General features: G+C 51.0%; 3 protein-coding genes across 3 annotated transcripts; 1 reads left to right on the forward strand and 2 right to left on the reverse strand.

The window, feature by feature from the left end:
• Window positions 1-2,658: 2,658 nt before the first annotated feature.
• H6S33_012553 (uncharacterized protein) lies at window positions 2,659-7,763 on the reverse strand (the record flags this gene model as incomplete). Its single annotated transcript, XM_044843917.1, has 5 exons — window positions 2,659-3,726; window positions 3,780-3,877; window positions 3,938-4,796; window positions 4,850-6,649; window positions 7,692-7,763. The coding sequence occupies 5 exons, from the start codon at window positions 7,761-7,763 to the stop codon at window positions 2,659-2,661; spliced, it is 3,897 nt and encodes a 1,298-aa protein (XP_044695202.1).
• A 450-nt stretch (window positions 7,764-8,213) lies between these two features.
• Window positions 8,214-10,112, reverse strand: H6S33_012554 (uncharacterized protein; the record flags this gene model as incomplete). The annotated part of the gene is made up of 5 exons (XM_044843918.1): window positions 8,214-8,846; window positions 8,912-9,105; window positions 9,190-9,367; window positions 9,444-9,573; window positions 9,703-10,112. 5 exons carry the CDS (start codon window positions 10,110-10,112, stop codon window positions 8,214-8,216), a joined length of 1,545 nt encoding a protein of 514 aa, XP_044695203.1.
• A 2,021-nt stretch (window positions 10,113-12,133) lies between these two features.
• On the forward strand, window positions 12,134-13,620 carry H6S33_012555 (uncharacterized protein; the record flags this gene model as incomplete). Its single annotated transcript, XM_044843919.1, has 5 exons — window positions 12,134-12,177; window positions 12,229-12,494; window positions 12,559-13,102; window positions 13,173-13,496; window positions 13,551-13,620. The coding sequence occupies 5 exons, from the start codon at window positions 12,134-12,136 to the stop codon at window positions 13,618-13,620; spliced, it is 1,248 nt and encodes a 415-aa protein (XP_044695204.1).
• Window positions 13,621-14,252: the final 632 nt, after the last annotated feature.

Below are 14,252 nucleotides of genomic sequence, written 5' to 3' on the forward strand. Positions count from 1 at the left end.
TGTGGTGGGCGGGGGGTATAGTGAGGGTATGGAGAGGGTGTTGTTTGGGGGATGGGTGAGTTTAGGCGGAGGTGAGGTTTTGAGGACTTGAGGTCGGTGGTGAGGTGGAGTATGGTATGGTATGGTATCGGTGCCCCACTATGTATGTAGCTGGCTGGGATGGGCCCCGCGTTTGGAGAGTTTTTTTTTTACCTGCCCTGCGTCATGTGGGGGGGGGGGGGGGGGGGTGCTAACCGTATGTGGGTGGTGGGGGTTACAGAGCCGCAACCTTATTTTGACAGCGGCGAGTGAGAGGCTGTGCTTGGGAGAGAATATATTTAAGGAATTGGTTGCATGTTTAGTGCCTCGTGCATGATAGTATGGGTACATATGTGATTAATGCCTCCGGTTGCAGTTGGGGATCAGAAGGCTGTAGATGCTTGTGAGTTGGTACGTTTGGGCCGTCTTTCGGTGGTCTTGCTTGCTCGATCCCCAAATGTTGGATATTTGGCGTTGGCGAAAGTTAGTGATACTAATCTGAATCCTGGTCTTGATCTAAAATCTGATCAATTGAGTGATCCTGAGCGATCAAAACACATCATTACATTTCGAGGTCATGGTGGGGAGGGAAGCACGCTGCTACCGACGCACTAGCGTTAATTGTGTTTTAAGGGAATTAGAAAATTACCTACCATCAACCACTTCCTGTGACCTAACAAGCTGAAGTGTCGCCCAGAGGGGCCGAGTTCGATAGTTCGAACCTCCCAGACTTGGTGGGAAAACATACACTGTGTGACTGGGTAAAGGAGCAGAGCGGGATGCCTCTCCTTTTTTGCTGCTTTGAATCTTTTTTTTATTATTTTATTTAATTCATCAATTTTTGCTTTGGGCCTTGGAACGGTATTTCTTTTTTTTTTTGCTCCGTGTTTTGAAACTTTGAACGGCGCCCACTAACTCCTCGAGGATCGTACATGTAGGTATTGTACTACCCGTACCAGATAGGCCCCAGAAAAGAAAGGAAAAATGAATCTTTCCAAGAAAAAAACAGTGTTATATCTTCTCCAAACCAATCCAGTACTAGCGCAGCAAGTAGGGAATATTGACAGCGAAGGTTGTGCGGGTTATACTGAATCATAGAGTATCACTCGCATTTAATTGCGGTGGAGCATCGGTGTTTGTTCCCAGAGTCTGTGCTATAACATAAGCCTAGTGTAAGCAAGCCTGCCCATTTCTTGTTGTCCACGCCACTAATAGCATGTTGCTCATTTGGGCCCATCATCCTGCCGCAACAGCACGCGAGCTCATCGCATCTCTAGCAATAACGTCCATTGCAAAAGGGAGTCGATCTGTAGCCTTTACCCCGAAGCCCACCCATTGACATATGAAAAAGGTCTAAAATGACACAGTTTTCGGTATACATGCTCTGCAACAACACATGATGCAAAATGACAGCTCGCCATAGAAAGTCTACTCGAACCTTACACCGAGAAAGAAAAAGAAAAAAGAAAAGATTTTTTACAAAAGGTACTGCAGCGTCTTATATGCGCTACTACCCCCACCCCTGGTTTGAACCCAGGACCTTGTATGTGTATCCTGGGTAAACACGCGGTGTCTAACCCGACGAGCAGTCTAACCAACTAGACCACCCGCCCATGGTGGATGCTGCGCTGGAAGTGGTATGTACTTGAGCCTTGGCCGGTGTTCCAAGATGAGATGAAGCAGAACACCTAACCCTTTGATGTCAATGCAGCTCAGCCACCTCACCTGGTGTTATTTTAGAGCACGTGTCATTTTAGACCTTTTCCGATAATAATGAAAATGAAAATGACCCCTGTGTATTAATCCCCTCCATCTTCAGTCTACTGAGACGGCACTATGACTTAAACTACGGTTAAGAGTGAGAGAAGGGGGTGGTGGGGTGCGCACTTACCAAAAGAAAACGAGACCAAACCCCGATCATGAAGAATCACTCGCCTCTACCAAAGCAGAGAACCGGCAAAATCGTGCGGGTTTGTGATACTGGTTAGTAGAAAGAAACCCAAGATAGAAAGCGAATGTGAGGGGAGAAGATGAGGGGGGATGGAGACCGACCAAGCCATCACCAGCACAATGAACCACCAATCCCCTCTTCCCAATACGCAAAAAAAGAGCACGGAAAGAAATCATGGATTTCATAAGGCTCATCTATTCCTACCTTTATTCTACTTCCAAGGCATACTCTGATAGACCACAAGGGAGGAGCGTGCACTTACCAAGATACAAAAAACAAAAACGCGATTAAGATTGAATTCAATCATGGACGATCACTCGTTCTACCAAGTTATGTGACAGCTGGATATCCCTTTCCTCCTAGAGAAACTGGGAGGAGCTGCGTGGAAACATCAGAAGAGAGGTATCGTGGCCTTTCTATTCTAGAAGTATTTGGTGTACTGGCGGATTAATTGTATGAGAATTTCTCTGTACCTGGTCTATTCTCCAGTACTGTGTGATTTATTCCGGTGTATTTAAATGTAGCTATCTTTAAGATCTAGCGCTATTAGCTGGTTCTTCTATACACAAAGCAATCCCCAACCACAAAAAAGCAAGAAGCCACGCACTATATTACCCCCCCCCCCCCAAATCCAAAATGTAAAACTTTTAACTAACTAACCTAACGTACAAGTCTACTATACACACCCTCTACTCCACCACCCACTTCCCTGCCACCTTCCTCTGCACGACCTTCCTCGCCGGCAGCGGCCATCCGAGCTCACTCCTCCCCACCGCGCCCCCCATCCTGGGTATGACCCACACCTCCCTGCTATTCCCCCCGGACCCCTCCACCACTTTCGGTGCCACGCTCTCCAACGGCTTCGAATACGACAGCAGCGGCGTGCCTTTCGCCAGCGCCGCCAGCTGCGTCCCCGTGACAGGCGTCAGCGGCCTCAACCTGACCTTCGCCGCGCCCCTCTTCAGCTCGCTATACACCACATACTCTGGATAGCTCTGCTGCTGCGCCAGCGCCGAGCCAGGGTGCACGTACGCTGCCACCTCCGCCATGTTATCCGAGCCGTGAGCCACCGACGACGCAAACAGAGTCATATACGGCACGTCGATCACCCGCTTTAGCGACGCCTGGCCAAGCTTGTACGTCGAGTTCGGGAATAGGTCCGCGCGGATGGCCACCTGGTCGATGAAGCCCGCGGAAATGATCTGCTTGATCGCCTTGACCTGGAGCTGTGACGGCGGCGGAATCTGCGGCGAGAAGGGCGCGAGGACGCCCGGCGGGCAGTTTGTGCGGACGATGTTTGTGAGCTGTTGCCGGAGTTTTCGAGTCTCCTGCATGGCCTTGAGGCGCACAAAGTTGCGTTCGCAGAAGGCCGCGGGCGAGGGCTCGTACTCGTAGGCGCAGACGACGGAGAGGAGCTTGAGGGCGTCGCTGGTGGGGTCGAGGGCGGAGAAAGCGCGGTGAGCGCGGTTGTAGGCCTTGCGGCGGGTGGCGCGCTGGTTGCGTTCGTGCGCGGTTTCAACTGTGGGGGGGGCGTCGTCGTCGCTTGGGGGGTCGGCGATGTCGAGTTGGTGTTCGGGGATGAAGACTTCGCCGACGGTGAGGGCGGCGACGATAGCAATGATGTAGGGGAGACAGCTGTGCTGTTGGCCGATGATGAGGATCTTAGAGAAGCGCGGGGAGAGAGGGAAGACGTTCATTGTGCGGCCAAGCTCTGTAAGCCCGCCTTTGGAGTCTAGAGCTCCAAGATATCCCAGCAACTAGCAGAATGTGTCAGCAACGAATACACTGTGGGCCATGGAGTATAACAAACCCTTTCAGCCTTCTGCAGACTCGGTCTATCCGGGGGTGTTGGGAAGGGGAAATTTGTGATCGTGTCGATGTTCATACTCTTCATCTGCAGCACAATACCTACACTCCTAGTCAGCACAACTCCCAATCACAGGTCATCACTCGACACCTAAAACATACCCTCAATCGGCATCCTCAAAATCTCCGGCTCCGCAAACTCGTCAAAGTCCCTCTCATACACAGCACTGGAGTACAGCTTATAGCAGTGTCCGGGCCCCGTTCGCCCAGATCTACCCGCCCTCTGCATCGCACTCGCCTTGCTAATCCAGCCAATATCAAAGCTCTGCACCCCCGTCACCTTATCAAAGTTCCGCTCCTTGCTGCGCCCGCAATCAACCACATACCTGATCCCAGGGATCGTGAGCGACGTCTCGGCGACATTGGTCGCAAGAACACACATCCTGCTGCCCTCGGGCGCGGGCTCAAACACCTTCATCTGGTCCTTCGTGGGCAGCAGCGAGTACAGCGGGAGCACGTGCAGCGGCGCCTCCGTGTCCGTTTCTGCCATCTCATCGCCGAGATCGTCGTCGTCCTCGTCGAGGATGGAGTCATCATCATCATCATCATCGCTGCCAGCCTCTTGTGTTGGGCGAGCACCGAACTCGACGTCTTCGGCTTCGACGGCGGCGTCGCGCGCGGAGATGCGCACTTCGGGGGCGGCGCTTTCTTTGATTTTGGGTGCGCCTTCGGAGGTTTTGAAGGGGAAGGTGGTCTTGAGGCGCTTGAGGAGTGTGGTGATCTCGTTCTGGCCTGTCATGAAGACGAGGATGCCGCCGGGGGGGAGGCGGCGGTGGATCTTGCAGATCTTTTTGTAGGCTTCTTCGACGTAATCGTGGGGGGTGCGGCGGGAGAAGTGGTTGGTGACGGGGTGCTGACGGGCCTCGGCTTTGAGGAGCGGTGGGGGGGCGGGGAAGAGCTGCTTGTTCTCTGTAAAGTCGGAGACACGGAGAGTCGCGGACATAATTATGAGTTTTAGAGGCTGGCGGATGTCAGTATCATTTCTTTAGGACTCTGGGGGTTAATTTTCCTGACCTTTGTGACTTTGTCTTTCTTGCTCATCTCTTCTCTCAGCTTCAAGACTCTGCTCATGACACCGATCAGGATATCGGTGTTGACGCTCCTCTCATGGGCCTCATCGATCACCACCGCCGAGTACTTTCTCAGCAGAAAGTCGTCCGCAAGCTCTCTCAGCAGCACACCGTCCGTCATGAACTTGATGGCCGTATCTTTGCCCACCGTGCCCTCAAACCGGATCTGGTACGCAACCTTATCCTTCCCCCCCGTGCCCAACTCCGTGCCCACACGGCTCGCCATCGACACCGCCGCAACCCTCCTTGGCTGCGTGACGCCAATCAGCCCCGGCGTCTCACTCCCGGGCGAGCCATACCCGGCCTCATAGAGGAATTGCGGCACCTGCGTCGTCTTTCCACTTCCCGTCTCACCGCAGATGACCACACACGAGTTGTTGTGGATCGCCTCCATGATGCGCTGCTCCTCCGCCACCACGGGGAGGCCGAGCCGCGCCTGCTGGATCTCGGGGCTGCGGTCAACGGCGATGTAGTAGGCCTTGCGCTCCACGGCTGGGCCCTGGAGCTCGGGCGGCGGTGTCATGTCCTGTTCGCGCGGCCGCGGGATATGTATATGGACGGCGCTGGGAGGCATGTTGAGGAGGTCGGGCATGCTAGTGTCGGCACCGGTGGGGTCGTTTTCTTGTGCGACGGCTTTGACTTGAGCCAGGGCCCATGACTTGAAGGCGTTGGCTTTGTCGGACTGGCCGCGCTTCATGCGGGGGACGGACTCGGCTTCGCCGGAGGAGCCGGACTCCTCTTCTCCAGAGCTTCCAGAACCTGAGCCTGACTCTGGGTCTGAGTCTGAGCCCTCTTCTTCTTCAGATCTGGCATCAGAATCCGCCTCTGCGTCGGCTTCGGTCTCTGCGGCGACACTTCCTTCACTGGGGGTGTCCTGGATTCCACCCCACTCTTCCTCAGACTCTTCTCCTTCAGAGTCGTCTGCGCCACTACCGTCATCGTCAGAGTCCATTTCCTCGTCTGAATCCTCGTCTTCGTCCGAAGATGCGCCTTCTGCAGCAACCCGTGCTTTCTGCTCCTCCTCGATCTCCATAGCCTTGATCAAGGCCATTAATCGCTCCTTCTTGGCCTCCTTCGACTTCCTAATCTTCTTTAATATCGGCCGCCCCGTGTCATCAATCTCCAACGGCCTCTTCAGCCCAGACCCCACCGTTATCACCACTAGCTCCGGGACCTCCTCTTTCTCCTCTACGGGGGCTTCCGGCACCTCCACCAGTACCTCCGGCACCTCCACCTCCAGCTCGTCCGCATCGCGTATAGTCCTCTCCTCATAGAGGATCTTCTTATTCTCCTCCACATTGATGCCGAACTTCTCCTCCAGCAGCGCTCGCCGCATCGTCTCCCGCTTGCTTTCGCGTGCAGTGCCCATCGTCTTTGTGCTCCGTAGTAGGCTCGTGTCGACCTTGTGCGGCTGGTCCGCCAGCTTCTGGATCAGATCCACACGCTCCTCCTTGCGCAGCTTGTTCTCAATGTATTTTGCAAGACGCTTGGCCTTCTTGCTGCTCATTTTTGGCTGCTGCTGCTGGGATTGTAGCTCCGCGCGCAGCTCGGCGCGGCGGAGCTCTTTGGCGCTTTTGGACTCGGGGATGAGGAGGGCGGCATTGGGGTCTTGTGGGGCGGCGTCTGCATCATCGAAAGTGGTGTTCGGCTTTGGTTTTCTGTGCCGTTGCTTTCGGTCGCGGGTCGGTTTGTATTTCGAAACCATGGTGGGGGATTCCTGCTGCTGCTGCTGCTGCTGGTGGAACTGTGATATTTTTTTTTGTGGTTTTTGGGTTTTGGGGGCCAAGGTGCAGGGGTTGGGAAGAGCCGCAGTGGAGGGGCACGCTAGCTGTGTTGGGGTTGGCGACTCTTATCGCGGGCTTATCTGAACAAGGAGATTGATTTCGAGGTATCGAGGTATCAAATCAAGGTATGAATATTACTCTCTACTCGTTAACTCCGCAGCAGTCAACTCAAAGCTGCAATAGGGCTATGGGTGCAAATGCAAGCAGGCGGCTGTACGTAGAGTACATAGAGTAGAGCAGAGTAAGCAAGCTGTGTGCATAAGAGTAGAGCACAGACATACAGTAAGGTAAGGCATGATGTTGTGCATGTGCCGGTACTTCAATGGCTGACACAAGGCCAAATTAACTACCACCATCCACGAGTAGGGGGAAGCGTGAAGACGGAGGTAGAGAAGCATTAGTTCAAGCCCCTCTGACGCCCGTGGGCGGCAGTGCTTAAGCATGAGATGACGAGAGAACGAGATGATTGATGCAGCAATGTCAGAGAGACCAAAAGAGGCTCTAACTTCACGGTTAGAATACAGGACACGGGCCTAGAATACAGGACACGGTTCTAGAATATTGAACACGCATCCTATACGGCAGCACCGTACCGCAGGTTCTTCACCACCATAACGAAACCCTATGCAGCAGCCTGCCTCTAGAATACTCTATCAAAACGGATCCGGACGATAGAGCAGAACCAATATATAGCCAGCTACCTAGCTAGGCCAATGCAGCGGACATACTCTCACAACCACCCCCCCAAAAAGCATCCACACACGATCATTTCACCGGTCCGCATACTTTTAAATTTTTCCTTCATCGATAACCAAGCTCCCCCACATTGCTAAACATTACATACCCACAAGCACAGCTCGCGTTTATCCATATCCCGCATCAATCAATCGATCTGTGTCTGTCTACCAAGTACTACATACATGACACTAATATGTAGCTAGCTCTATCTTAGTTGCAGCGCGCCCTTTTTGTGTTTTTTTTTGGTGTCTCATTCTTTTTCACCTGTATATCTTCCCCCGCCCTCAGCCTCAGCCTCTGCTTCTGCTTCTGCCTCTCCGCCTTCACCCCGGCCATGAAAGAAAACGACCACAGGAGAAAAAAAAAGTATAAAAGGCTAGTGATCCTTTAAAAAGAAAAAGAAGATGAATTATCGTACAATATAAGCAGTGATGATAATTGGTGCTTGATAGGAGGGGGTGGTGGAAATGACAATATTGAGTATAAGACTTTAAAGTAAGTACTTAGGTCATATAGGTAAAGGTAGGTAAAGGTAGGTAAAGGTAGGTAAAGGTAGGTAAAGTTAGGTAGGTAGATGGGTAGATAGAGGAGTATACAGAGTAAAATAAAGAGTAAAGACTGGGACTGATAGAAACCACAACAGTAATAATACTCCCCTCCGTCCCAAACATGTAGAAAAGGGAATAAAACGAGAGATCAAGAAAGCGGGCATATTTTTTCCCTCCCCATCATCAAAACCATCATCACCTACTGAGACCATCGATCCTGCTGTAACTGCTGCTACCACTATCCCTTCCCATTGACCTGGACCTCCGGCGCGTCCGGGAGTACATCAATCTCAGTTCTCTGCTGTATATGGACACCATTCGCCTCTTCGGCACCGCCGCCAACATATCCGTTCGCCTTGACCTCCTCCTCGGCGCCGCTCTTCGCCGGCTGAGGCGTGGACTCTGGCAATCTCGATTTATTGACCCTTAGGATGATCCTGAGGCTCTTCTTTGGCGCGCCCTCTTCTTCCTCCTCCTGCAGCGGCCACTCGTCCTCCTCGTCCGAGTAATCCTCCGACGCCGACTCGTGGTCCCAATCCTGCGTGGCATCGCCGCCATAGCTGCGCTCACTGCCGGCGTGCGGTGTTGCATCGCCCGTCGCCGTGCCGTTGGACCCGTTGATCTTGAGCTCGCCGTATGCGCCCATCGCCGGCTTCCGGATCTGTCTTCCGCTCGCTGTGAAGCGGGGTTGGTGGTCTTCGGTCTCGGAGCCGGGCTTGGTGTTGTTGGCGCTGGCAGGCGTGTCCTCGTCGTCGCTGGAGAAGGTGTACTTAATGCGCTTGCCGCGCGTGCGCCCTTCGTAGAGGGAGGTGCCGTTGGGCTGCTTGAAAAAAGCCTTTCGCGACTGGCGGTACTCGCGCTTTTTCCGTCTCTGTATGGTCGCTTGTTAGCCTTGCTAGTTAGAGTAGAGGGTAATCCGGAGGTGGGGAGGCATACAATCTCGCCCTCTTCGAAGCGCGGAATGGCGCTGAGGATCTTCTCCTTCAGCGCGAGTGCGTGCTTACTGCCGTCCTCATCTTCGAGCTCTTGCGCGACTGCGCGGACTTCGTCGATGGTGCCGGCGACGTTAATCCACGAGACCGTCTTGAGCGCAGGATTGCTCTCCCGGTACAACCTGAATGGAGTATCCTCTGTAGCCCCCGTATTGTTAGAGAAACGTTCTGTGCGCGAGAAGCTGTAATAGAGAAGGATGGGAAGAGAGGGGGAATAAAAACCTCGTCCTTCAATTAGCCAATACCGTCTTTTATCGCCGTCCCGACCCCACGGCTGGACGGATATAGGGATGTTAAGATCGTCCTCATGACGGCTTGATTTGTACGATTCCGCGACGAGCGCGCGAATGGTTTCTGAGGAGGTTAAGGCCCAGTTTATCAATGCCTTCAAAACCGACAACTATAAGTTCACCCTCGTTAGTAAGCCTGTTGCGGGGGCGAGTGCGTAAAAAAAATCCCGAATCGACCAAACTCACTCTCTGCGGTGCATCCAAGGCGCTGAAATGGCGGCCTCCCGCAAACGGGCTCTTTCCATCCCATGATCTCGGCCATTGGGTGACATGAGCGTGTACAGCCTCTTCGAGTGGACGTTGATAATGGCCGCGCCTACACACACACCACACAAAGTCAGCACCTAACCCCCGACCGCTCCCAAAAAACAAGGGTTGAAAGAAAGAAAGAGAGCATGAATAGAAAGAAAGGACAATAATAATAAATAACAATAAGAAAACTCACTCAACAGGCTTCTTCCTATTCAGCACCAGGCCCAGCAGACGACAAAGCAGCACCTCAACCTGTTCGCTCGGTGTAGAGTCCACAACGCCCCTCTCAATGTCCTGACACCCCAGGTTCGGCACGCCCTTAAACGCGTCCGCGAACCGCGAGCGGAACATGACGATGAACGCCAGCTCGGGGGCGTCCGACAGCGTGGCTACATGAGGCTGTTCCTTGCGTCGCGGTTTTCGGGGAGGCGGTGGTGTGGAACTCTTCCGAGCCTGCTGCTGCTGCTGCTGTTTCTTCTGCTGTTGCTGCTGCTTCTTCTTGGAAATCTTCTTGACGGGGATTTCGGGAGAGGATTGGTCCTCTCCCTCGTCGCCGCTGGATGGCACTGACGAGAGTGGGCTGTCGGAGTCGGAGAGACTCATCAGGGCCTACTTTTTTCTTCTTCTTGGGGGAGAGAGCCGATGTCCTTTCTGTTTTTTTAGTTTTTGCAAGCGATTGGGCGGGTGGACGTGAATGGGCTAGGTAATGTGATGTGACTCGGGGGATATATCGACGCGCAGGTATTTGTTTCTGTGCTTTTCCCACTTTATTTTTTTTCTTTTCGTCAGTGGGAGGCCAAAGGAGTGCAATCTGCTTGTGAAGAAATCTGGCCCGTGGAGAGGTTTGGTTGTGTAAAGTGGTAGTGTAGTAGACAAGTGATGATGTTCACGCGGAAGAGCAGGGACTTGAGAGAAAGAGGGCGAGAGTTAGAGCGAGCGAGTGAGTGTGCGATGACAACACTGCCTACCAAGAGGGGAAAAGTTGCAGGTTACGGCCGATCAGAACCACAAGGGGAATCACAATTTGTATCTTGGATGCTTTCCTGCCAGCAAAGAAAGTACCGCCCCTTTATTATCTTCATCATCTTCTTCTTCTAGGTATGAACAAAACACTCAAGGCCACAACTCTCCTCTAATGAAGTTCTAACTTTGATCCGTAAAGTTGCCCTTCTGCTCTTTCTCTTCCAAGACACTTAAGGTCAGGGTTTCAAAACCCTACCGGAGCTCCCAGAAACCAACACCCCAAATCTACTGATAAACACCCCCGAAGGGCAGGCTGCGGCGAGCAAGTGGTGCGCAATCGTCACTGATGGAATCTTTGCATTTGTAGAACTCGTAGCTATTGAGTTGAGCTGCCTGAGTGCCCTACTCCAAATGGCGTGCCAACGCAGAAAGTGAACCGAACTGAACAGATTCCAAGAAGTGTGATTCTGTCGCACAACGCAAACCTCAATTGGAAGTCCTGGAACTAGGTTGACCGAATCACCGTTGCAACATGAACACTTCCATATCGCCGCCTTGCTATGAAACCTCCTTGCCTTCCCAAAACTTCGAATCTAAAAAAGTCATTAGAAACAAAATAACATCATAGGCAGGGCTCGAAATGGATGAACGAAAAAAAGGAAAGAAAAGAAAAGAAAGTGTGACCCTCTCACCAAAAATATTCACAGTCGACAAATCTGGAATGACAGCAAAGCACAGAGCTGTTCTGTTCTCAGACGCGGAACTTATAACGCCAAATTTTTGGCAATTCACTGAATGAATCCCGAATTTCAGGAACATTTGGAGCGGCTGAGGGTCCGAGCGGGCGGTAGCTATCGAGCTCACAAGCCACTGAAAAAACACATCTTCACTGGGAAAATGCACATCACCAGAACATAGCCAAAAGGAATCATTTCTCATCCAGGCAAGGGGAGAAAAGTCGCCATGCTCTCGCTGTCCAATTCGCAGGAATGTGGTGAGACGAGCCAAGAGAAGACCTATCGCGAGCGGAAACGACGTAATTCCGTCAACGAAGCTTCTAGCTGTCAAATTTAACATTATAATCCGGGCAGACAGTTAACCCCACTATTTGAACCCCAGTTTCAGGTCCGACGATCTTATCCGGGGATGGAGGTCCAAATCGCCAACATTCAAAGCCAACTGACACAAATTTGACTGTAACGCATAGTTAACTGACTGCAACTGAACGTTAAAATTGAAAGCGTTGAGAGCTGATGGTGTTGAGTCCAACGGAGGGCCGGTGGAAGGCGCGTCTGCGAAATCTGAGTAGTGAGATGGACGAAGGAGGTTGGAGAAGACGAGCTTGGCAAATTACCATCGTGTGGTGTGGTGTGTGGCTGAGAGTGTCTCACAAGCCACCGGCTCCATGCTTGACAGCTCCATGTGACGTCATAGCCATTACTTTACGACTGCCCAGACTCCAACTGAACTCTTTGCAAAAACTTGAACTTTGACGATAATAACTCTTGCTTCCGGTTTCGATACCGGATAAGGAACTATTAGATATAAATTACGATGGCTTCTCCTCCTCTTAATCTTCAAAATCCTTACATCTCAAAATCCACCAAAGAATTTAGAACGTGAACTAACAAGCGCCACCTTCGTCACAGTATTATAGCATCATGGTTCATCACCATAACCCTAATCATCCTCAGGGCGTAGAAGAGTAGGTTTGTTTCCACCTTATTTATTGCCCCTGATTCTAAAATTCTACAAGGCCTCAATCCTACGACTGGGCCCAAATATCAGATAAAGGCATCATGGCTCGATTAGTCTTACCATTTTTCTCCACAAAATACAAGACAGATGTGACAATCCACTGTCTTCTCAAGGCGCTTTCAACCTCTGTATATACAGAAGACGAACATCAGCTTCATAGCGAGGAATCCCAGTCCTTAATCCGTCACCAACCACAGAAAGGTGACGGTTGGTCATCACCAGAGGTCAAGAGACAGTTCAGGCTTGATAGCTTTTTCTCATTATGTATGCCTCTAGCTTCAATTAGATGATATTTGCATATTTGATAGCTAAATACTTCTCCTTCTAGATCATGCACATTTCCAGAGAGCAGCACCATTGCTATTCCAGGATCTACGTGAAAATGTGTTCAAACTATCAGAGGAGCACTACCAAAAACAATTCACCAAGAAGCTTCGACCAGTTGATGGTCTCGGTTTTAGTGGCTCGCTGTTCTTCTACACGGATGACCGAAGCCTTATAGTAAAGTCAATTGGCCGACGATTCGAATATATGTTCCTCTACGAGACTTTACTAGAACCACTTGGAAAATATTACCGTGAAACACCCAACACTTTGCTATCCCAAGTGACGGATGTTCTTTACAGCTTCGAACACCGCCTTGGTAGCTACTTTGGTGTATCTCCTTCACACTATATCGTCATGACAAACGTGCTTGGGGGCCTCGACAAGGAGAAGGGGTGTAAACAGTGGGACTTGAAACCACAGAACTTCTTTGAACCGACACGAGACCTGGTCCCGGATGAATTGAAGACAGAAGCCGCAAAGAGCGGGCTAGCGGATGAGTTGGATGAGAAAATAGTATTGAGCCGGACACAAAAGGACCAATTGATGTAAGACCCCTCCCTCCATCCCCACATTTCGAGAATCCGACTCTGGTTTTCTAACTACCGTCGCCAATAGGTATCTCGTGGAACACGATACCGAATTTCTCTCTAAAATGGAAACGATCGACTATAGTCTACTTCTAGGGCGGTACCCAATCGAGATGTTCCACGACAAACCTGACCCGCACAAACACCCCGACCCATTGGTGGTTCCCGGAAAAGACGATTTTGTTCGCGGGGTGAGAAGTCCGGATGGAAAGTGGGTGTATAAAATGTGTATACTTGATTTCTTCTGGAATGTGCAGCAATTGCATCCGAAGATTATCAAGGTTGCTGGTACGGCATTACCAGAACAGACGGTGACAACTGAGCCCACTAGGTATCGCAAAGAGTTTTTGAAGTATGGCCCCAAGTTCAATCCTTATTTGGCAGAAACAATACTAATTGTATAAAGGATGTTGGATGAGTATATCGAGGTCTATGAAGAACAGGATTCTGAGTTGTCAAGCTCGGGTTCGGAGTAGCTACGTAGAGCTGGGCTCTAGCATTTACCTTTCTTCCTTTCATTTATACCTACGGGTTTATCTAGCATATGACATATTTTGTATTTTTATTTGTAATGGAGCTGAAACCAATTCGACCTTTACCTCACCTCGCCTATGATGCTTTGAAGCTTCCCATTTCCTATCAGCCAGAGACCCACAAGCCTCTGACTGAACATCTGGTGATTGCCAGCAACTACTCTCATATTTTCTGCTGTTTGTTTACTAGTGACAACAATGCTTTTCGCCCAGTCCCAGCAGTCCCATAGAAAAATCCATGCAGATTAGGAACTTGACTGGTGTTGCATGCGGAGTGTTGCTCCGGCCCATCGATAGGGTTAGGGGAGGACGTGTGATACAATCCCAGGAATCTAGATTTTTCCTCACCGCCAAAAAGTCTGCAAGGCAGATCGTGAGTTCTTGTATTTACCTGTAGATAAAAAGACCAAGCAATAATAAATTCACATATATATCATCAGATCTTTTTCTTCACAAAAGGTTAACATCACATGTCGATGCGAGATGATGAATAGGCAGGATAAGAGAATGGTTTGTTGAAGTGACGAGCACGAGAATTCAACGATAAGAGATGGTGCTTGGATCTCTTGTTTGCT

Source organism: Morchella sextelata (genome assembly GCF_020137385.1).
Source record: "Morchella sextelata strain SCLS chromosome Unknown scls_8, whole genome shotgun sequence".
Classification (NCBI taxonomy): Eukaryota; Fungi; Ascomycota; class Pezizomycetes; order Pezizales; family Morchellaceae; genus Morchella; species Morchella sextelata.